Raw genomic sequence first — 22,933 nt, 5'->3', positions numbered from 1 at the left:
TTTCCAATTCTAAACTGTTGCCCCAGGGGAACTGGCATGCTGTCTGAAAATGGGATGATACACGACCTTTGCTATGTATGACTAATACTTGGCTCCTAAAGACTGTGTCAACAAGGTGTTTTATTGAAGACGCAGCAAGAAAACACAAAACGGCAAAGACATTACAACATTTATATGATCAGAAGGAAAATATAGAAGAAGAATAACTGGTTCAGAGAGAAACAAAGTAATTTACTGACTTAATGAACCGTCTCTGACACATTAAGACAGAGCGCAAAATGTATAAAAGAGTTCTTTATTTCTAATAAACATGAATACATGTGAACATGTAGGACGTTTTTATGATGTATGTTTAAAACATTCTTTCAAACTGCTGTACAAAGCACAGGAAGAGATGCTATAGGTCAGTACGTGAGAGATGGGATGGTCTTAAGTATTGTAACCGCGTAGCAAAAATCCCGTGGAACGTTATGCGTATGAGAGAAAAAAAAGCACAATAGGGGAGGGGGCACAAAATGTAACATCAAACATTAAAACTTGTACAACTCTGAAAAGTATACTTTTTAGACACACAAAGGACACATACATTGTATGTGTTAAATAATTTTTGTTTGTCAGGACATAAAAAGCTAACTACATCATTCACAGATTCAGCAGTCTGTTTAAATACCTTATTTCTACAAAGTGAATTTACATTTTTTTTAAAGTACAAAGTGCAAATACTATGGTTTCCATTATTGCCGATTGGTGAGGGCACGTTCTCCGTGTGGGAGGGGAAATCTCAGTTGCTGGCTTAGCCTTGCTTCTTTGAGGGATTCTGAGGAGAGAATTAAAGTGACGTCAGTTTGACACATGCCCTCGTCTGTTTGCACTTAGTCTGACAACTTTTTTAATGATTGTATATTCCTGGCTCAGTCAACGCTGACAGAGCTAAAACAATATTTCAGTTTGACTCCAGATGTGAAACCAATTTTTCTCAGAGCCATTTTATCCATTTGTGTGGGATGAGTAGTTTACTTACTAGTTTACTAGAAGGTAGGCCCTCTCCTGGTTTGGCCCCTGTGAGACAAAAAAAAGTGATATAAAAGGTCAACAACCATAATATGAGGAATACTTCAGCTAAATTCAAGCATCAAATCTCCACAAAGTACCGTTAACCCTTCAATAAGCGCTTTCCCAGCTGGTCCTTGATTTTAAGCAGATCCAGGCCAAAGCAGGCTTCTTATTTGAAGCCAGCGCTTGCCAATTTTGCCAGCTGAAGTGACACCTGTTGCTGGTAGACTGTATTAGCTGTAGCTAGCCATTAGACATTAGGTTGCGTTACTGTGTTGCTCAGCTCACCCTCTTCTTTGGTCACCCCGAGGCAGCCCATCAGCTCCTGCAGAGAGAGCGCCTTGTCGTTGCTGATGTCGCAGTACTCCACAAACTTCTTTACGCACTTCTTAGGCTTGGACTTCTTGCGCAGGAAGCGTTTGAAAGGCTTGATCTCCTTCTTCCCGATGTCCCCACTGGAGTTTTTGTCCAGCTGACTGAAATACCAGTGGACCACCCTCTCCTCCAGGGTGTGGCTGGGGTCAGGCTCAGCCATCCTAAATGACAGATATCAATTCATCAGTTCATCAGCTGATAAAGATCCGCTACATCACTTCATCCAACTGACTAGAGTTACGCAAGTCACTGGAGTTCAACCAGTTGCCATGGTTACAGGAAAAAAATCACCTGTATCACACAAATGACCGAACCGCCTGACATACATCAACAATGGTAAGATGAACATACGTCATACCTTCCGGCGGATGCTGGGTCTGTGACGGCGTGCACCATGTCTGTCGACAGCGCGTCAAGAACACTTGTCAGGAACTCTGTTTTCTTTGCCCCAGGACAGCCTGGAAAATAAGCCACAGACACCTGAATGAGTGTGTGTGAGCATGCATTATACAGTTCACATGGAATTAAGTGTACACATGTGTCAGCAAACACAGACAAATGATCCTCCGGTCCACGGCATTACGACATGTGTTGTGATCTGGAATGCTGCCGTCATAGGTGGCCTAATAAATGTTTGGGGAGGGACGTCATGTAACTGGCAGCGTAGGTCTAACGTGAGCAGCACATAAAGACAGCAGAGGAGAAAATAAACCCAAACAAGACTCTCACAGTTGTCTTTAACTCCCTCTCATAAAGTGTCAGACCTCCCCTCATCTGGAGGAGGAAGAGGGTACCTGCCAATCATCCCGGAGGCCCCTGAGTGGTTTTGACAGCTGGAGGCCCAGATGATGTTACCGATTGTTGTGTGTATGGACAAGAGGCTCCATTCAGTGCCTGATACTCATCTGAGACATCAAGGGTACCAAACACAGTCCTGACAGAGAGTGTTACTGAGGATTTCATCTGAGGGATGTCAGATTTAAAGGTATGCGTTCAGAGATTGACAGTCGCAACAGCTGATCTTCAGCGTGTGGTGGGATTACTATTTGAAATGTCAGCCAGAGAGGAGACTGATATAATTAACTCATAAACCTATAAGGTAAAATCTATCATTAACTACGCAACTAAAACCAACAGAGAAGCATCATTACATGCAGAATGACGGGAAAAAAAATTTAAATGAGGGACGACTGGAGTGGAATGACCCTAATGATAGTAATTGTCTGTTAGGCCGTAGAGTTTTAAGAGTGTGGAGGCCAAGGTTGTTCTGGAAGAGCTGAAGGCTATGGAGGCCAGAGAGATTCCTGGATTCCTCTCCCGGCTCTCCTCTGCTTTCTCACAGTCCGACTTCCCTCTGCTATTGCGCCTGTGGAGAAGAAGCAAAATTCTCCGCAGTTTGCTGCTCCTTTTTTATGGCCCAGGCCTGCGGGGCCAGATTCTCTTGTGTTGGAGATAATAGCATGCTTTGCCCCGCTCTAACAGGTGGCGACCAGCATCGGCGTAAACACCCAACACCAGCCTACACTCCACCTTTCCCAAGCAGCACGGGGCTTTAGCAACCCGGGCCGAGCTGAGGGCTGAAACATTCACAGTCTCTTTTACATGCTGAACAGACTTGCACTTAAGTTTTAGTAGGCCCTCCCTGGCCCGAGCCCAGTAAAATATCTGACCCACCTGTGAATGGCCAAAGTGGTGCCTTGCTGAGCCTCTTGTGGTAAATTAGTCTAGACAGTCACACAATTGCACCCTCAGACGGCAAAGTGTTTTTATCTGGCTTTCTGACTGAAGAGAGATTTGTGGGATGGCAGTTGGACTTGTTTGAGGCTTAGTGTTTTTCATGGAGAGCACACGTCCTCTCCGTAATGCTGGAGGAATCCGAACATGTCTGCAGTTCATTCAGATGGGAAGCCATCAGGTAAAGCTGCAGTCCTTTCCTCTTGGCAGCAAAAGTTTTTCTTGTGGGGGCGGGACAGATCAGCTTCTGTCTGTCCGTCTGGACACTGTTTTGCTGTGGGGCAGGACACAAATGTTCCTGCTGTCATTCAAAGGAAATTGAGTCTGGCCATTTTCCGTTCGGTTCGAGGCCGAAGCAGTAAACGTCTGCTCTGCCTTACTTCATAATCATTATAATTATGTAATGTCCATGTTTGACAGATGCAGGATGGAATCAAGTTGAGAAAGCCTGGAATGATTACATTTTTCTTGTTGAAAATCTAACATCTACACAGCTATTCATACGCCTCCGTATCTCCGCTGCCTTTAGAAAGTTGGCCAGTATGTGCATGTTTGCATGTGTGTGCCCGTGTGTTACTGTCAATAAGAAGCTGTGTTATTCTATGGAGCCACATGGGGCAGAGACCTGTCAGCACTCACAGCTGCAGTTCCCAATGCCTGCCCCAATGCTATCCCATGATCCCGCTCTGGGGAGAAAGCTAGCCAAACACTCCTGCTTTCCTCTCCTGCTGCTTTCAGGGCAAGTTGCTCCTTTCTTGCATCTTGTCCCATAAACCTCTCAACACCAGCGCTTCAACAGCAAATAGGCTGCAGCAATGTGAAGGCAATGTTTATAATTACCCCTGCTTCATACAGTAACGGGGTTTTACAGCCACTGATGCAACTGCTCATTAGAGAAAACAAGATGCTGTGTTTTTTTTTGACTGCGTCTCGGAATATTTTATAATGGGAGACCTGGCTGATATGGTGCAGGTTTTTTCTACAGGTTTAGAGTGATGTCTTTATACTTGTGTGAGCGTCTGTGTTAGGTGACTGCATGGGTGAATAGGTATATTGTTTTCTGTCCTACCACACAGTGTTTAAAAAGGTGTTTGGTTGGGCTTGAGCTCTGTCTCGTGGGATGTTTTCCACCCCCCATTGCCACCAAACAGTATCTGCTGACAGACACTGTAATTTGTCCTGCTCAACATATTAGCAATAATATACACCACCGGTGTCACTGAAAGGCAAAGATGAGTAACATTTATTGCTCTAAGGAGCATTGATCTGTGACTCTCCATTCCGTTCTTCCCAGTTTTATACAGACTATACAAGAGTCCTCGATGCAGAGACAGAGTGTTGCTCTGCTGCTAAATGCAGCACCTGCGAGCTGAGAGCACAGCTCTGGCCTGGCAAACTGTTACATAAACAGTGATGGATGGGACAGGAACAGTGGTGGCTCTGTTCATATGCTGCTGGATTATTAACATGTTTACCAAACCGCCAAAAAACTGCAAATTTGCCAAGCACCGTTCAGCTTTAAACTGAGATTTGGTTGTATGCAGCACATGAAAGCTATTACTCTGCTTTGCAATGGTTTCACGACAAGTCATGAAATTGCTGATAAAATTGAATTAGATATTTAAAATGATGATATTCTAGTATTTGCAAATGTATTGAAAACAGGCTGAATGCACACTTCTGCGCAAAACCATGGTAAGTCAAACAGGCCAAAGCTGAATCTGGAAGCAGCTCAGCAAAATCAAGTGGACATTTACAACAGACAGTTTATTTTCATTTTCACATTAAAGTAGACGCTTGAAATAACTGCATTAAGCTAAACCTGTTCAAAATAGGTTTAATAATTTATGTTTGCGATGCCATGTGGGCTCAGTTGTAGCTGAGTGGAGCAATATATCTCAGCAATTAGCTCAGTAGGTGGAATGATGGCAGAAAAAACAAAGAATATTTTATTTGTTCACACTTCTAGTTCTAAAGTAACCTGATTTATTTTACTGACCATCTCCTACATTTTAGAAAAACTGGGTTCACGACAGCTGTAAATGCGCTCCAAAATTACACACCCCACATATCGGCAGGACGACATACCTTGTTAGTGCCTTCCAACGCCGCTTTTTTCATCTGATACCACTATGGGTATGGTTTGATTAGGTTTATTGTTTAGGGTCAGGGAGAGATTGTGGTTTTGGTTTGAATAAATATTTTAAGCTAAAGGAGTGATGGTTATCACAGTCAAGAGAAACCAACATTGGCTGGATGTTTTACGGACCCATCCAGCCACCCTCACCTGCTCCTTTGTCACTTGAATGTAAACCTATGTTGTTTTTGGGAATTTGCTGAAATGGCAATGTGACACATGATCTTCAGTTCTATCCGTTTGTAAAATTCACTCAGATATATCAAGATATAAACTTTACAATTTAAAATGTCAAATAGCAAACAAAGTCTCATCTGTAACTAAGCCCTGCTCATGACCACCGCTCTTAAACTACCCTCCTGCCCTCAATCTACTTATCTAAACTCTTGTCAGTCTTTCTGTCACTACCTGTCTCTGGCATCCTATTATCCATTATCTCTAACTCTCCTCCCTGCTGTTTCTCCTCTGTGCTATCATCCCGCTATCCTCCATCTCCAGTGTCAGTTAAAGATTAATCCTCCCCCCGATCCGTCTCTGTCTCCTGGCTTATTGACCAGTGAGGGGCAGTATCTGGCAATCCTCAACTGTTTCTCAAACATTTCCTTGACCAACAGTGGTAATGATGTCAACACACACACACGCGCGTGCACACACACACACACACACACACACACACACACACACAGGCGCACACACACACGGTTATCAGAACCTTGGAAGCGCAGCGACAGTTGGAGGCCAATTGCTGAAGAACTTCACCATATGGTCTGAACAGAGAGGAAGAACAGAGACTGAGTACAGTTTTTGGAGGCCTACCTTGGAGATGTCTGCTTCTATAATGGTCCTTAGGTTTAGTTGGGTGGGCCCTGGCATTGCCGTCACACTTTGGTTGTTCATACCTACGAAAAAGAATAAACAATGTCAGAAAATGCCAATTAATTCAAAGTGAAATGGGTGGAAGGGATTGTTTATGACAGTAAAACTATCCTTGTTGTAAAATCAGAGAGAAATCCCATGTTTTCCAGTTTCCCCTGTACAGTTAAATCTCAGGGATTCAAATAATTGTTTTGTGGCAAACCAGAGGCTGTGAAACACATCCAAAAAGAGGGAGGGATTTGGGACTGGTATGAGGACAGAACGGGGGAGGGACGGTGAGAAAGAGAGAGATAGAGGGAGAGAGGCAGATAGGCAGACAGAGAGCGTGGGACACAAGGAAGCTTTCACTGCCTCCCTTGGAGAGCTGGTGGAGTCCTGATTGCTGCTGTGCGACAGGGCCAAAAGCTGGCTTGGGACAAGGGGAGAGAAGGGGGACAATCCACGCTTCCATATGTGTGCTAATGTGCTGTCTGGCACTCTGCCTGGAGCCTTGTTAATCGGATACCCAGCCTCGCTGCTCAACAAGAGCGCACCAGTGCCCCACTCTGCCAGGCTGACTGACCTCTGACCTGCTGCTTACCAGACCACTGAGTCACTCTGTCTACATGCTTATGTCAGACTTACTGGCATTTTCTGATTCTCAAATAGAGAAGCTCAGTATTATTCACGGACATTTTAGTACAGAAGATATTTGCCAACCAAAGGGCATGGAACCGGGTCATCCATTTGAACAGCGTCTCTATCAGTTGGCCATTCTGCTGTGTTATGATTGGTGTGAATGATCACTTACTTGCTTTGTGTAACAACTGTCTGGTTTGTTTGCCACAAAAAGCTGTGCGATAAATTCCAAGAATCTTTGTAAATTAGGGTGAAAATACCACAGAAAAGCCCTAAAATAGCCTTATCACACATGAGGTTTTTTGTATAGGTGAACTCTCTCTCACCTGGTGGAGGTCCCAGGTATGGGCCGTCCAGTGTCCACCAGCACACACCAGCAGTAGCCGGTGGAGGGGTGACATTGGACTGGCTTGTACAGTCCTCCTTGGGCACAGTCTGGTACGAATACAGCATCGTTCTTGTGCTGCCTCGCCTCCTCCTGGGCAGACTGCTGCTCCTGGTCACATGATGAGGCTGGAGAAAGAGGGTCAGGTGATACAGGAGTCAACGGAGGCATAGGTGGATTGGTCACACACACGCACGAACGCACACACACACACACACACACACACACACACACACCACCTGTAAAGAAATTATTTACTTAGATGGTCTAGGTTATGTGACTTGGTAAATACATAATACATTCACACACACACTTAATGTGAGCAATAGGGTCTGTTTTAAGTTTACATTTGGAGTCAGTCTTGCTAACACATTTTGGATTTATGAAACATGTAATATGTTTGAATTTCTATCTAAAAGCGAAACACATACAGCTGCTTTCTCAGTACCACCTAACCATCGCTGTAAAATCCCAGAGGTGAAGGAGGAGGACTAAGGGGAGGGGGATGAGCGCTTGGAGACAGTGTGTGCAGACCGCTATATCAGCCCCCCCGTGGCACTGTTTACGGACATTAACGGGCTAATGACTACGTACAGCTCCCAATGCCCTAAGTTAAGTAAATATTTGGACGCTCGACTGCCCTCTGTGGATGTGTGTGACAGACAGAGAAAGAGACGAGACAAAAGCAGCAGCAGTGGTCGCTTGCGCCTTCAGACACCTACATTCAGTGACACACTACTGCTGGGTGATGTAAAGTACCAGGGATCTACTGTGTCTGTTTACACATTCAAAATTTCCCAAGGAAAAATGCAGTGTTTCAGGAGCTTCATGAGAAAGATGGGGTTTTGCAGAGCCTCAGCAGGATCTAATCAGACTTTTTTTTTTTTTGGTTCAGTGCAGCAGCCTCCGTCTCTGCAGTGCAGCTCTCCAACAGAGATTTGAGTATTAAACTCAAGGATGGAAGTAGAGCCCTCCTGGCCATGAGGGCTTTCATCACCAATCTCTCCCTCTCTTCACTGCTCGCCTCAAGGCTCGGAAGCTACTGCGGGATTATGGATATCCCTTTTCTTTGTTTATTTTCATTAGAGATCTTTACCCACACAAAAGAGACCAAATGAAATGCCTCCCCGCTTTCTCAACCGACTCTCTTCGCTCCAGTTCCTCCGTATGGGCTCTCTTTGTTGGGGCGGGTGTTTTTTTTTTCACCCCAATACCCCAAAGAGCACATGGTAATCAAAACCATCAATGCTGCATTTCTCAGGTTTTTTTTTATTTGTTGTAAATTATGATAATGGTATTCACACACAAATGCACATGTGCACACAGTGTTCTCATCTGTAGACTGGCCTCAAAATTTATGCAGAAAGCAACATATTTCCCCAAAGTGCAAACGTGCATGTGTGAAACAGGAGGGCAGGATGGGCTCACAAAAAGAATAGGAGATCCTGTGTTTGTGCCATGTGCTGATAATTACAGATATGCTGCAACGCGAAGAACCACAGAGAAGCAGACCCTCAAAGCCTGGCGCACTCCAACACCAAGATGTATTGGTTTCACAACCCACCATCTGTCCTTAAAAGACAGAGCAGCCTCAAACCATGATTGCTCACACAAGTAGGAAAAAACACAGAGCCTTCTTTCAGTTGAGGTTTGCAAACACCCGATCACCATCATTAAAGAAAAAGTGTTCTTTGAAACTCACATGGTGCTCTGGTTCTATTGTTCTGTCGGCTGCGAACCTGCTCTGTCCACAGAGTGGGGTACTGGGAAATGATGTCTGAAAAAAATCACCAAGACAGCTTTATTAGCTTCAATTGAAAACACACTTGTTTATCATCTGAGCCAAACCTGGTAGTTCCAAAACTCACAGACTGTAAAAATGCACATCAAGGTTATCGTCTCTCAAACTGCTGGAGTGGATGTGAACAGTAAATTGCATGTGACAGCTGTGACAAGAAATATAGCAGCAAAAAAAAAGAGGGACAGTAAACTATGACTATGAATTTCTTCCTGTGTTATCAAATAATCACATTGACATAGAGTCATAAAACACTACTTCTTTAATAATATGAAAGGGCGATAAAAGTGCTCGAATGCAACATTACAAATGTGACTGCCTCTAGTTAACAGTGATGGATTATCTTTATTGCACTAGAAATGTAGGAAGTTGTTTTCTTGGTCATTTGGAGTTTAAAGGAAGCATGTAGCAATGCCACAATATAGAAATAGTCCATTACACTGCATACAAAACTTACAGCACAGATGTATTAACAGCAATGCATGCTTTAAGTATCAAAGGTGAAAGTACTCATAAGGAAGGTTTATATTACTGTCTATCGTATAATTGGATTATTGTTGATGACTTTTATGGAAGTAGCATTTTAATGTTGCATCTGGTTGTGACCTTGTTATTTCTGTCTGTAACAATGCATCATATTTTAAAGATGATGTTTTATATGAAACATTTTCAATCATAAAGTCACAAAGCATAAAAAGGAACAGCCTCAAGTAAAGTATTTGCAGTATTGCAAAATTAGACTGAAGTACAGTACTTAAAGTAAATGTACTTTTGAAAAAAGAATTACCACCATTCTTCTTCAAATGAAAAGTTGAATTCTCAGTCAGTAAAACACAACCTTGCTCATATGAGCACTTTGTGGCTAGCTTACTTGATTTGGTATGAGCAGTAGTTTATGTTGGCTACCTAGCTAATGCTAGATAGATATTGTTGTACATTTGCGGTTTCTGTTACACAATGTTTTAGCATTTATTAATATTCTGTAATCGTCACTTGTGGCCACTGTGTTGCTACTCAACAAAGATTGCCAAAGAAAGCCACTCATTTTGATAGTTTTCTTTGTGAATCTTATCAATTTAAAAATGTTTTTCTATCACATTTTCTCCAATGACCTTTTAGGAAGGATGAGGCTGTAGTTGTCTCATGTGAGGCTTCTTTTGCCCTTTTAAGGCCAGTTTCATGCTATGCTTTTGAGTCAGTCAGTGGTGTCTCAGTAAACACAGGCACGGCATCAAACATTTCTTACTCACAGTCTGACGGATAAAAGCTCACCTTCTTCATCTGTAGGAGGCTGTGGATCCACCACTAGGCCAGTCTCATCTGCATTTAGAATGGAGAATATTTGCAAGGAGACTACAATTACGAGAGAAAGCTAGATTAGAGAATACTTAACTATGTGAGATTTGCACGTTGCCCGGACAATATTGAGAGAGGCAGAAGTAGAGGTGAGGAGAATCAGAGAGGTGTGTGTGTGTGTGTGTGGGTGTGTGTGAGTGTGTGTGTGTGTGTGGGTGTGTGTGTTGAAAGCTGAAAGAGGGTGACTTACAGTAAGAGAAGGAAAGAGGAGGAAAAACAGAAGTATAGTGGTCATATATTCCCATGGCTTCACTTCATGCAGCAAAGGAGATTATGTTATAGAGGACAGATTGAGGTCAGTTATAATGAATGAGGAGAGGATGAGGAACAGTTGTCCCTGATGTTCTTCTTCATCCTTCCATTGCCTGCATTCAAGTTCTGAGAGCTGTGTGAAGGTGGGAGAGACACAAGGGATGAAGACTGTAGTAGCCAAGTCTGAAACTAACCAATTAACAGTGGGAAAATCAAGCTCAGTGTTTGTTTGGTCTGTTTTTGTTTGTACGATTTGTGGTAGGAGGAAGATGGGGACTGAGGTTTCGAGCCGCTAAGGGTGAAACCACGGCCGTAGGTGTGGTTAACCTCAGCGTGGGACACTCATTCTGCTCAAAGTAAAGCTCTGTTAATGCCTGAGTCAGGGCATCTCCAATGGGTGGCTCCACAAACAGAGATTAAGTTTAAAACTTATTTTCTTCAGCAATGAATTCTCCATTGCAAAATCAGGATTTTACATTTAATGCAAGTTTGTTATGCCAGCCATTCATCTTCTCAAGCACGCTTGGTGGATAAAAATACATACAGTCAGTGTGACTGACTGAGGCAGACATGTTATTACTCTGCTCACTTAACGGATGGAAATGCCATTTAAAAAAGTGTATTTATGATTTGGATTTATGATAAACCACTAATGACCTATCTTTACTTTGCAGCCTTTTACATGACTGTAACACCTCTTTTAGCATCTGCCAGGAAACCCCCGCGCTATTTGTGGTCATACAGCAGTAGTTTTACGGCTGTTTGTCAGTCGTCAGCTGCATATGATTCCAGCATGTGAATGAATTTGTCAAGTCAAGCACCAGAATTGGGTTTACGGTAAAGCATTTGATGTTTAACTTTACCAATTCTGATAATAAAAGTGCAGCAATGCCTGCCGTAGAATGGTTAGGCACTGATGGGCTTCTGCTGAATTAAAATACTGATGCAATCACTGCTATTTTCAGTGCTGGCACACCACAAATCTACAGTTTATTCTGCTTTTCACCACCCTGTTTATCCAACCAGTTCAGATTGAACCACAACCCCCCCCCCCCTTCACATCCTTTCCGCCCTCACTCCCTCTCCCACCATCTCAAACACTATACCCAAGACTGTTTACAGAGAGAGAGGCGCAGACGTAAATGTCACACTGACAGGAATAACCCATGTGACAAACACAAGTGGATGGATACGCACTTTCTCTCTCTCAAACACATGCACACATTCATGCACGCAAACACACACACACACACACACACACACACACACACACACACACATGCACATGTACACAATCACATAAGGAATCGATCTGGATCAACCCAAATTACACTTCTTTCTTTTTGAGCCTTCAAATCACATCAGTTAAACAAATAGTGTCTTAAAAGATGAGAGAAAGATACACAGTATCTGGAGTGGAGCCAGAGGGAAACTTAGTGGCTCTATATCTGGAGGAGGGTAGATGTTGATGAGAGACAGGGTGAAAGTAGGTGGAGGATAAAGTGTGAACATTTCCTTGTGTCTTATGACACTGTTGCTGAAAAAGAACAAAGTTAGAAAAGAGCTTCTGACAAGTCAGTGTTCTTCCATTCTGGCTGCTTCCTGGTCGTTTAGCTGCCTGGTAAAGACAACAGGCGGTTATAGGCGCTGTAGCTGCTGGCGGTGTGCATTAAAGCTCACCGCAGCCTCTCTCCTTAGACTTGTTACTCAGTCACAGACCGCTTTTATATCAGCCTTCAGGCTGCTTGTACTCTCTCAAATTGACAAAATATTAGAGAGGCAAGCCTTAACAGGCGACCTGCCCTGCACATCTCTGACACAAATGCAGGCAAACAGACAGAGATACAAATGAATACATACACACATGTACATGCATGCTTAGATAAGTACACACATGCACATGGACACACATGAAAGCACACATGCAAATATAAAGGAGTCGATATGCCTCTGAGAATGAATTTTCCTTGAATTAAAGTCTCACCTGCTTTACCTGGCTCTCTTGTGGTAGCCCTCTCTTGTTTTGATCCTAAAAAGCGACAGGTTCAAATGAATTAAAAATTCACCACAATACACTTTTTTCAAGTGTGACAAAGAAGACAAACAGCCACCAGACTGAAGTGAGGAGTGAACTACAGTGGAAAACTCTTTCCTGCCTGTTTATCATTCATTTTAAATGGCTCCAATCACTTCCACACTGCACGTCAATGGAGATGTATTTTGTGAAATTTTTAAACTTCATATACACAATCAAAATTAAAGTACAGCTGGCACTTAAAACTACTGCAGCTGCTCCTGGAACTTTCTCACTCTTAAGACAGCAGCAACTTACAAGGCAGCCCCATGAAGACGCACAGGGAGGACATGTGGCATTGGTTATTTGATTGTTTGGCAGACGCCATCCTCCAAGAATACTTACATTCCTTACAGTTTAATTTTGTTGCTCAACTCTGCAGCAAGGATTTTCTACTAGGCTTATTTACACTGTAGCCCCATGCCTTGAGCAACGCTCAGTCCTCGGGTGGCCCTCAAACTCTGTGGCCATCAGTCCAGTCACTGACCATTTTCCCATAGGACTAAAGATTACACCCCCCACATACATGGAATGTCATGCTTGGCTGTGCTGAATTCATTTTATCATCATTGCTTCATATAATTACAGAAACCATGTTTGACTATAAGTCAGTCATTTTAAAAATACAAAATGAAATGCCTATACTAGTGCACTGAACTGAAAATAGAGTATGCATAAGTGTATACATTATTCAAAGTTTCCCATTGTGAGACAGATTATGAGGGTTTTTCCAACCTTGGCACCGAGGTTTTTTATTGGCCACTGCTGAGCCACTGATGGGTCGGCCATTGGGTGTGACACACCAGCAGTATCCAGTGTAGCTGTGGCACTGAACCTGTAATTAAAACAGCATGTAAACGCAAAGTTGGCATAATCTAAACCAGGGATGGCATTTGCATGAATGAAATGTGAAGGAACAGAGTTAAAAAGTCATTAACAATAAAATCCATTCAGGAGAAAAGAGCAATTCTTGCAAAAAGTGAACTCAGGGTGCGAAAGAGTTACTCTTTTCTACTGTAGCCTCTCTAGTCTAGAGCTGTGCCTCCTATTCAAGAGAAGTATCATGTAATGGTGTGTTTTTTGTTACCTCGCTATATGTACCATCAGGGTTGCATACAGGCACAAAGACCTGCGGGAAGAGCTTCTTGGCCTGCTGCTCTGTGTACTTCTTCTCTGCTACACATCTGGATGTATCTGAGGAGTACCACAAATCACCGGAATCACTACACATCACAGAGACCCATGATTCAACCCACAGCTCAACTATTTTCTTATGCAGCACAACTCCGAAACCAACCTACTTAAAAAGTCAGAAGATGATGTTGAATCTCACAGATGATGAAGAACGAAAGAAAAATGCAGGGAGAGGGGAGAGATGCAGGGGAAAACAATTCAAGACATTTCGGAAGCAGCAGATACTTGTGTGGCTGGGAAAAGAAACCAACACCCCCGGTCTTATTAGGAGCAAGTCAGGCAAGCCTGCACAGTGCCTGGTGGTAAAGCCATTACTGAGCGAGGCAGCTCGTGCTGCTCCTGTAGAACATTCCAGTCACCCAAGAAAAGGGCTGATGCACAGGGAAAACCTGACCCTTCCTTAATGTCTCTGGGTCTGTCTCACTCTCCTCCTAAACCTCGACTGTCTCCTCAGCTCAGCCCGAGCTGTCCTCCACGTATTTGTTGATATGAATGAGGGTCAGGTCAGCAACGTTTCACCTATGAGCACCTCGTGTGTTTTCACATCCCTCTGTCAGAGCCATGGCTCATCCTGTCATTCCACAGCTGCTTCACCTCACCTGGCCAACAGCACCAGCTGTGCAAACTCTCAGGAAATGTTGGGCAGCAATGGGTTTAATGGTAACTTGGTGCGACACATTAGCTGCCACGCAGTGCTCGTCTGGCTGGCAGGTTCAAATCACATTAAAACAATGACTCATGCTAATTTTAAAAACGTTCACCAGTTTGGTCAGGAGGCTGCATGTCCCTGGCATGTCTTTCTGTAGATTGACCATTAGACACACGCAGGGGAATGTGCACTGGTTTCTTTCAGGCTGGTGTGTGTTTAGTGTGTGTGTGTGTGTGTGTGTGTGTGTGTGTGTGTGTGTGTGTGTGTCACTGTCACTGGAGAGGAGAGACTCTGGATGTTCCGGATGGGGGATAACAGGGAGTTGAGGAGCTCTAAAGTTAGCTCCAGTGGAAAAACCCAAAACCATCGTCCTTCTCCAGGGGGCTCCGACCAAAAACTTGACTGGAAAAAATGACAGGACACTTGAATCATCTCAGCGCAGTGATAGAAAACAAATGTGGTGCCAGTCTCGCCATCCTTAAACACAATCCCATCTCTGTGCTTTTAGGCAAAATCAGCCCTCTGGTTTATTTCGGGTGCTGACACGGCTGCCGTTGCTGTGTCTTTACCCCCGGCCGTCCAGGAGCAGAGGGGGGTCCGAACCCTTATACACCCGATGTTATTGACGCATACAATACGACTTTCATGGACTCTCGTCCCTTTCAGCTTCCTAGCTGGAATCCTCTATTCTGTGTCCCGCGCTGTCCACCACATCCAGATGTCCGCTTAGAGACGTTGCCATAGAGACACAGCACGGGCATAAAATCGTGGAATGCTTTTCCATCATATGAGACTTCTTTTTAAGCAAACCCTTTTGCTCACGCTCCCGGCATTAGTGATCTAATATTGTAATATGTAAGAATGGGGCTTTGTGCCCAGTCTGGAGAGCAATGAACTAGCAGTATAGAGTTAGTGAGGAGGGTGGGGGGGAGAGGGTTCAGGACTTCAGCTTTTGGGTGTATGGGTTCTTCCTTCCAACGACGGCTAACAATGAGGGAGTCTGTGAGCTGCCTGACCTCACTGGCTCTCCTTCCCCTTTTGCTTTTCATCTCCAGTCCTCCATTGGTCACATATGTACAGCTTTACATCTACTATGATGAAAATGAGTCCATTAATTCTTGTCAAAGTATTTCATTGAAATGCCCTCGCCTCTGCATAATGATTTGATTTCACAAAGCTGGAGCCATTTCAAATCAGTGAGGAAGCTGTCGGTCCCATGACATACGCATATAATCCATAAGAAGACAAAAAATAATTTCCACTGAAAACAAAACAATTAGAGTATTTTGACAAATGAATGTACATTTCCTTTATCAGTACAAATGGGGTGAAATGATGAAACCAGCCAGGCAGCAGCACCTGCCCCACCCATCCACTCTCAGTATGTCAACCCCACTCATCCTCCCAGCACTCAGAGAATTAATTATGCTGAAATGAATTTAACCCACAAGTTTCTACTGTGACCCTCTCTGCACATTTGAGAGCGTCAGGCGGCGCTGAAGCGTGACTCATGACCTGACCTTTGCATGGCCCTCGGATGACCTCCAGCTGGGGGTCGCGGCACTTGGCTCGGAGGAACTCGCAGCGAGATGTGAAGGTCCTGCCGTCGGAGGCGCACAGGGGTTTGCGAGGAGCTCCGCTGCATTCCATGTTGCACTCCTTATCCTGGTCCACCCGCAGGAACTGCATAGGTGAGAAAGTAGGAGATAAGCAGAAAAAAACATTTGTTAAATGAGCCATTTCTGGGAATCAGTCAGCTCTGCACCAAAACACTTTAATCTCCGCAACAGGTGTGATTCTGGGGGGATTTAGGAAGACTAGAGGTTGAAGCTCGTGTATTTTATAAAAAACAAGCTACGACAACGAAGACAGAACACGCGTCCATTGCCAAAGCCATACAAACGGTTAATTCTACTTTAAAGCTTTCATCAGAGGTTCATAAGAAAGTGCAACATCCTTTCATAAATACAGTATAAAGCAGCGATAAACAGTACAACACAAAGACAAAGATGAGGCAGTGTCACTACAAGCCTGTCAGGGTGCAGCCAAGATTCGTCTTTGTCTAAAGGGCTGGAGAAGACTTGACTGACGCTTCATCCTTTGTCTGTGCCAACACCTGCACAGGTATTCACCTGGAATCTCTCCTGAGGATGTTTTACTCAGCCATGAAAAGAGAAACAAGGACGGAGACTCCTGGCTGAATGCATCACATCACCTGTGTCAATGCCACCATTGTATCTTCCACCGTGGTATGAAACCTCCTCGCCAGGCCACACAATGAGGCGGTTGGTGGTGTGTGTGTGTGTGTGTGTGTGTGTGTGTGTGGGGGGGGGGGGGGGGGGGGGGGGGGTGGCAACAAGCTGTGACTGCTACAATGAATGAAAAAGCAGTGAATGATAGAGTGGCTGAATAAACTAGATGTCAGAGAGCTTTGTTCTGCTACAGTGTGAGTGTTGGGTTTACATAAAGTTTGCGTGATTCATTCATTCAGCTCGGTGGAATAATAGGTAGAATGGAAAAACACAAACTCTCTACCCATGCCAATGCAGGTGCTGTATTCAGTCAGTCATATCCATAAATAAATACCTTTTTGTCTTCGCGCTGCAACACCGTCATTTTTCACTCAGGTTAGCTCTTTTGTTTTGTGACGTTCTTTTTTTTCAGTTTTCAGTGGATGCTTGGATATCCACAATCAGTCTGAATGACCTCCCTGTCAACTATTCACAGCAGACGCACAGACAGACAGAAACTCGCTCCCACTCACTTGCTCACTCGCTCACTCGCTCACTCACTCACTCACTCACTCACTCACTCACTCACTCACTCACTCACTCACTCACTCACTCACTCAACCCATTCTGTGGCACAAAGCAGAGAATCAAAGCCCTCGGTTCAAGGTAAGCCATAAAAATCTGTTATGAGTTATCAAAAGACAGGGCATGGCAGGATAGAAGAAGAAAAGACACATATCCAGCAGGAGGGCGGGATGATCAGCAATAAAAAATTTGTTGTGTCTGACATCCAACAAATGAAGTGAGAGATGAGGTTTGGTGGCAGCCCTCTGCATTCAGACGAGTAAGGCTTCAGGGCTACATGCACCTGGAAGAGGGTTGGCAGGGAAGGCAGTGTCGCCCTGGGCGAGGGGGTGGGGGGGTGGGGGGGGGGAATACAACCCACTCTGTCAACCCTGCTCATAAATCTTCCCAAGGGGATCAGAGAGGAGAGGCCCGTTCAAACACATCGGAAGAGGAGCCGTGAGGCAGGGAAAATTAGTCTTAGATCGAAATTTTTCAAAAAAGATTTTTTCTTACAAGCTCTTTCTTTCTTGGCTTTTAAAATAATAATAACACAAAAAGTATCCTGACACTGCACACACTGAGCTGACTGTTGGCTTCATAAGAACAGCCTGTGTCCAAGTCTCAACTCTCATCCTTCATCTTTCTAGACAGAGTTATTCCTCTTCTTCCTCTGGAAATAACAAATTATGAGAGGTCCCAAGATAAATCTGAGGGGTCATAGCATGATTTTTTTTTTTTTTAAACAAAAAAACAGGCATTTTATGACTTTATTCAGTAACAGTAGTGAGATGACAGGAGTTGTGAGGTGAGGGAGGTGGCATGCAACAAAGGTCCCCATCTGGATGTGAACTGGACGTCACGGTTCGTGGTCAGTGCTTTAACGACTGGGCAGCCAAGTCTCCCAGATACAACATATTTTTTAGGTCTTTGGCCCACTAAAACCCCCTCAAATCCAACAATCTGAGAGGGAAAAATCCCCTTCACATCCACATCAAAGCCGTAACCTGTAAGGATTCAAATACACATTAGTTCACTTTAAGCCATCAGAAAATATTTGAGGATTTTCCATTTCAAGTTTGCTCTTCTCTATTGTAACTTAATCTGTGAAGAAGTTGCCACTTTGAAGAGCATCGCTGAATTTGAGGAGGGTTGTTTGGATGACTCAAATGGTTACAAAACAGTAACACTGGCTCTCACCAACTAAGCACCAGTGTGTTTGTGTGTGTGTTTACAGGTGGGTAAGTTGACTTCGAAATGATGGCTGAATTGAAAGATGGGTGTTGTCTGACCCATGACTCCTGAGTAATCATGTAATAATGTAGTAATAACTACTGAGTAGTCATGAGTCAGAACGTCAACATGTTGACAGGCGTCGTGGCTGGTATGATCCCATCCCAAGCTGGTCTCTGGTTCTCTTTCTCCTGCCACTTATTTCTCTCTAACATGTCCTTGCCCCTCCTCGTCAGTGTCTCTGAGTTTTTTTGGATTGTTTGCATCACTGCACCTAACTGACAGTCTCCCTCCCTCTCCCTCCCTCTCCCCCGTTCTCCCACATCAGTTAGGACATCCCTCTGCTGCTGTGACCTCCTCTCACCCTCCGCTCCGTCTCTCACAGCTCACCCCTTCACATAAAGTCCAGCAGGCGTGACAGGCTGGGTCTGAAGATGTTTTTTTACAGAGGGCCGCAGCCTCCCAAAGCTAGAAACTGCTCTGATAGTGACTAAGTGTGTCCAGCCATACTTGGTGGTGGACCGCCAACATCGCCACAGCCCACGCTGGCCACCCCAGTGCTCACGCTAGACGAGCATTATCAGCATCAGTCCTTGCCAGCCAGCAGACTGACAACTCAAACAGAGTCATTCTGCAGCCCAGCATCCTGCTAGATGTCCACTGTACAGCACACAGCAGAGCGCCAAGTGCCTGCAAGTTTAAGATAAAGCTCCAAGAACGCAGCATGGAAAAACACAGTTCGCCATGAAATCAGCCACCCATGAAATCAGCCACCCAGATTCACTATCAGGCATCCAAGTGTTTATTTCACAGTGAAAGCTGGCCACACTGCAGCAGGAGAAAAAATAAGACGTGAAAACCAGTGAGAGTGAGAGGAAGAAGTGTCAGAGACTGTGGTGTCTTGAGGACCTCTTCCTCCTATGTACTCCTAATGGTGGTTAGCCATCTACTGCAGTGTGTTTGACCGGTGGTGATGGATGGGCGACGCCGAGGTAGAGCCCTTACACTCCCCTGATGTCTCATTCCAGCCTCTCAGAGCCAGCACCATCGTCATGCGCAGCAACACGGCACAGAGTGATGGATGGCCTTCACCACGGCACTGGCTTCCACCCTTATTTATCATAAAAGGAGACTCAAACAAGACAGAACACATATTGTGAAACAAGTCCATCTATTGCTCAAATCCTTTTTTTGTCTACTTCCAGACAGCTGGCTCTCACTTTCTCTGTTTTTCTTTCTCTTTACTTTGCTGTCTTTCGTTTCATGATATCTTTCTTTCATTGCATGAAATCTCTTGGAAGATGCTTTTTGCATCTGCTCAAATAATACAAGAGGTTGGCAGAGGAACAAGAGACAGAAGAAAGAGGGCGAGACGGGCGGAGTGTAAGGAAAATTTTTTTTTTTCCAAGACCAACCAGCATACAAATCAAATCCTATTACCTCCCCCTGGCTCTGCGGCATTGTGGGATTGAATTGAGTACGGAGGAGGCGAGCCTCCAGCAGAGAGCACATTGTAGGCTGATAAGGGCCCTCTGGGCTGGGAGGCCCCCGCTTCCAGCGCCCCGAGAGGCCCCTCACACCACGGCCCCGCAGGGTCAATGGGGGCCCCAGCTGAGAGCCGTGGCAAATGTGTTAAATGGCCTTGGCGGGAGTTTCCTGCGTGGATGCTAGGATGCAAAGGGGATCATTAGTTTCCAGCATGGTGGAAAGGGAAGAAAGTGACAGCCTTTAACCAGGCTACTAACTCAATCAAAGGTAAAGCCACTTAATTGCTGTGAAAGATGTTAAAAAGAAAGAGGTGGTGTGAAAGGCCACCAATGTTCATGTGACAATAAAGAAGTCTCTTTGGGCAGGTGCACAATTTCATGAAAGCATAGGGGGCAATGGAACCCATATGTTATACTATAATTGCTTTGTATAGGTTTGAAAAGAGGCAGCCAATGTTTTATGTGCCCTCATCTTTTCACACACTATTTCATACTTCCATAACACATGGAAAAAGCCTGCTTCGTGAATAACCTGGGCAAATATCCCCTATATTTAACTGCCTGTTTGACCTCAAATATGCACAAAATATGAAGTGGAGACATTTTCTTAAAACCAGCAATAGCCTTTCCTGTGCCATTCAAACAATAAGCCATTAATCACTCATGAAGTCCTGTAAAAGTACAAGTCTGGTGCTCCATGTGTTATTCCAATAGAGGGTCTAACGAACCACAGTGGGGAGGTACGACACAGACACAGTTATGACTGAAACATGCAACGGAATAAGAAAGATTTTCGTTCTTATAGTCATATCTAGATCAGAGTGGCTGCTGTGTCATACCCAAACACAGCTGTATCAGTATAACCTTCACATCATTTGCTGAGTAAATATTACCATCCACAACACTTCAAAAAGGAAACACATTATCTGTACTCATACGATGTGTGTGTAATTGTGTGCATCATGGTGAAAATTAAGGGGGAGCATCTGCTCGGTGCAACAATTCCTCCCACATTCCACAACTCCATAGTGCCGTCAGGGAGAAAGGATCTCCGACCCTTCACCTGCAGGTTAACAACTCATGGCCATTTGTTTCCAATTGGATATTAAGGCATCTTCACCCGGACCCATAAATAACGATGCTGGAGGAGGCGGCTGTCACTTCAACCTCTAAATCAAGGGGGGAAGTCTCTGACAGTGCACATTCCACTCTCTATTATTCCTCCTTCAGCACGATACCTGCACTTGATCGTGGCCATGAAATTCCCCTCATCTGCTTTAAAGGTGCATCTTCTCCTGATCTTTGAGGAGAAATTGACATGATGCACCACAGCTGCTGCTGTAAACAATGCCATGTGCTTCGGAGCAGCAGACCTCCTGACACTGGTACCTCAGCATCTAAAGAGCCACTGGTACTACAAGAGCAACTGGGACAGAGAGGCAGACAAGCCCAGAAGCTGGGAGGCAGGTGAAGGCACTAAAAGTAAACCAGAGTGGTGCTGCTACCAGACCAGTCAACCCCTCACAGGAAAGCCAGAAGATTTTGCCATCTCAGATACACTGTGCAGAGACCCTGAACACAATGGAGTTCATAAAGTTTTACAATGCAAACCTATCTTGGGTTGTAAATTCCATCTTGAATTTCTGCCATATATGGAACATATTCAAACTGTGAAACATTTTCTCGGGAGAGATTACATCTAAATTAATTTAAAGTTCATTTAATCAGCATTGGTCATAAATCTGTTTAGATTTATTTAAGATTTCTATTTATCTCTTTGTTTATTCATTAGATTTTCTATTTAAGCATTTCTGGCTATCAAACGAAAAGCTCATAAAAAGGACATAGATAAAGGATGAAGAGCGCTAAGCTTGTGAACTAACATAGGCTACTGACTTTAAAAAAAAAAAAAGAAAAAAAAAGAAAAAGTCTTGTTTCAGGACTGTATTTTTTTTCGTAAAACAGGAAACTGTCATTGCGTGTTGGACTTTTAGAAAAGCCTTTCTATCTTGAGACGCATTCGGGGAATTATGTGGCTCTTCCTACCGTGAGAGCGGAGAACTTTTGAGCGCGTCCAGCGCACAGCAGACAGAGGAAGACCAGTAGCGGACAGACGCGCATCCTGACGCAGCGTGGCAATAAACTCTCCAAATTACGCGCGGTCCAAAATTCAGTCTGTGCTGCCTGGACTTCACCAAAGTGCGAAATTTGTCTCAGGAAGAAATCGGAAATGTTTAAAAATCCAAAAGTAGTCCTTGCGAAAAAATGTCAACGGTGGAGCAGGGGTTGCTGGTTTATTTCACTTCGTCTCCTTGGTTTCGTCTGCCAAGCCGTTTGTGTAGACACTCTCCTTACTTCTGGCAGTGCGATAACCCCCCCCCCTCCCCCCCGTGTCCCTGACCTTTCCCCCTCCCTCGGTGTCTCTTCTCCCTCTCTCCAATTCGACTTCTTTTCTCCACACCCCCTCCCTCCACACTTGATTTTCTGGACTAGATCCCTTATCGGATGCAGGCAGTTCCCCAGCCGGTAGGTAGGTAGGTAGGTAGGTGTAGGTTTAGAGGGACTCCGTCTGCTGCTGGTAGCTGAGGCAAACACGTCAGGTATTCTTCTCTTTCACCCTTTTTTTCCTTTCCTTCTCCTTCAAAACCACAACCACAATCCCATCTTTCAGAGGACCTTGTGATGATGTCCGACTGGTAAAGAGAGGGTTGGATGAGAAAGGCTTCTGTCTGAGAGGAAACGAAGTTTGCGCTCAAATGCTCATTCTACTGGACACTCCACACACACGAACTTCAGTATAGCCTTTTGGAATTTCTCGATTCAATCTCTGTCCCTTTGTCTAGGACAGTTATCCAACGCCCATTAAGTGAACACAATACACAAACATGCGATACAATCTGGTCTATAGATTCTAAAG

At 44.4% G+C, this 22,933-nt stretch overlaps 1 protein-coding gene across 3 annotated transcripts; it reads right to left on the bottom strand.

Annotated features, from left to right (window-relative positions):
• Positions 1-279: 279 nt before the first annotated feature.
• smoc2 (SPARC related modular calcium binding 2) lies at positions 280-22,386 on the bottom strand. 3 transcript variants are annotated; one of them, XM_056396254.1, is made up of 13 exons: positions 22,063-22,386; positions 16,022-16,184; positions 13,746-13,852; positions 13,394-13,493; positions 12,569-12,613; positions 10,249-10,329; positions 8,881-8,955; positions 7,120-7,306; positions 6,116-6,198; positions 1,787-1,886; positions 1,342-1,589; positions 1,022-1,059; positions 280-817 (listed from the first exon to the last, which is right to left on the bottom strand). In XM_056396254.1, the coding sequence occupies exons 1-13, from the start codon at positions 22,135-22,137 to the stop codon at positions 794-796; spliced, it is 1,326 nt and encodes a 441-aa protein (XP_056252229.1). In that variant the 5' UTR covers positions 22,138-22,386; the 3' UTR covers positions 280-793. The 3 variants fall into 3 exon arrangements, with proteins under 3 accessions (XP_056252229.1, XP_056252231.1, XP_056252230.1); XM_056396256.1 differs by having other exon boundaries at positions 10,249-10,296; positions 12,578-12,613; XM_056396255.1 differs by having other exon boundaries at positions 10,249-10,296; positions 22,063-22,385.
• Between the last annotated feature and the right edge of the window lie 547 nt (positions 22,387-22,933).

This window comes from Seriola aureovittata, chromosome 14 (assembly GCF_021018895.1).
Source record: "Seriola aureovittata isolate HTS-2021-v1 ecotype China chromosome 14, ASM2101889v1, whole genome shotgun sequence".
Classification (NCBI taxonomy): Eukaryota; Metazoa; Chordata; class Actinopteri; order Carangiformes; family Carangidae; genus Seriola; species Seriola aureovittata.
Note: the sequence above shows the minus strand (reverse complement) of the source record. Positions and strands in the feature narration are given on the sequence as shown.

Coding starts and splice junctions, on each gene's coding strand:
- smoc2 (XM_056396254.1), bottom strand. CDS start 22,137: ATGCGCGTCTGTCCGCTACTGGTCTTCCTCTGTCTGCTGTGCGCTGGA. Junction 16,185..22,062: donor AAAAGTTCTCCGCTCTCACG/GTAGGAAGAGCC, acceptor TCACCTATGCAG/TTCCTGCGGGTGGACCAGGA. Junction 1,060..1,341: donor CGGGGTGACCAAAGAAGAGG/GTGAGCTGAGCA, acceptor TTTGTCTCACAG/GGGCCAAACCAGGAGAGGGC.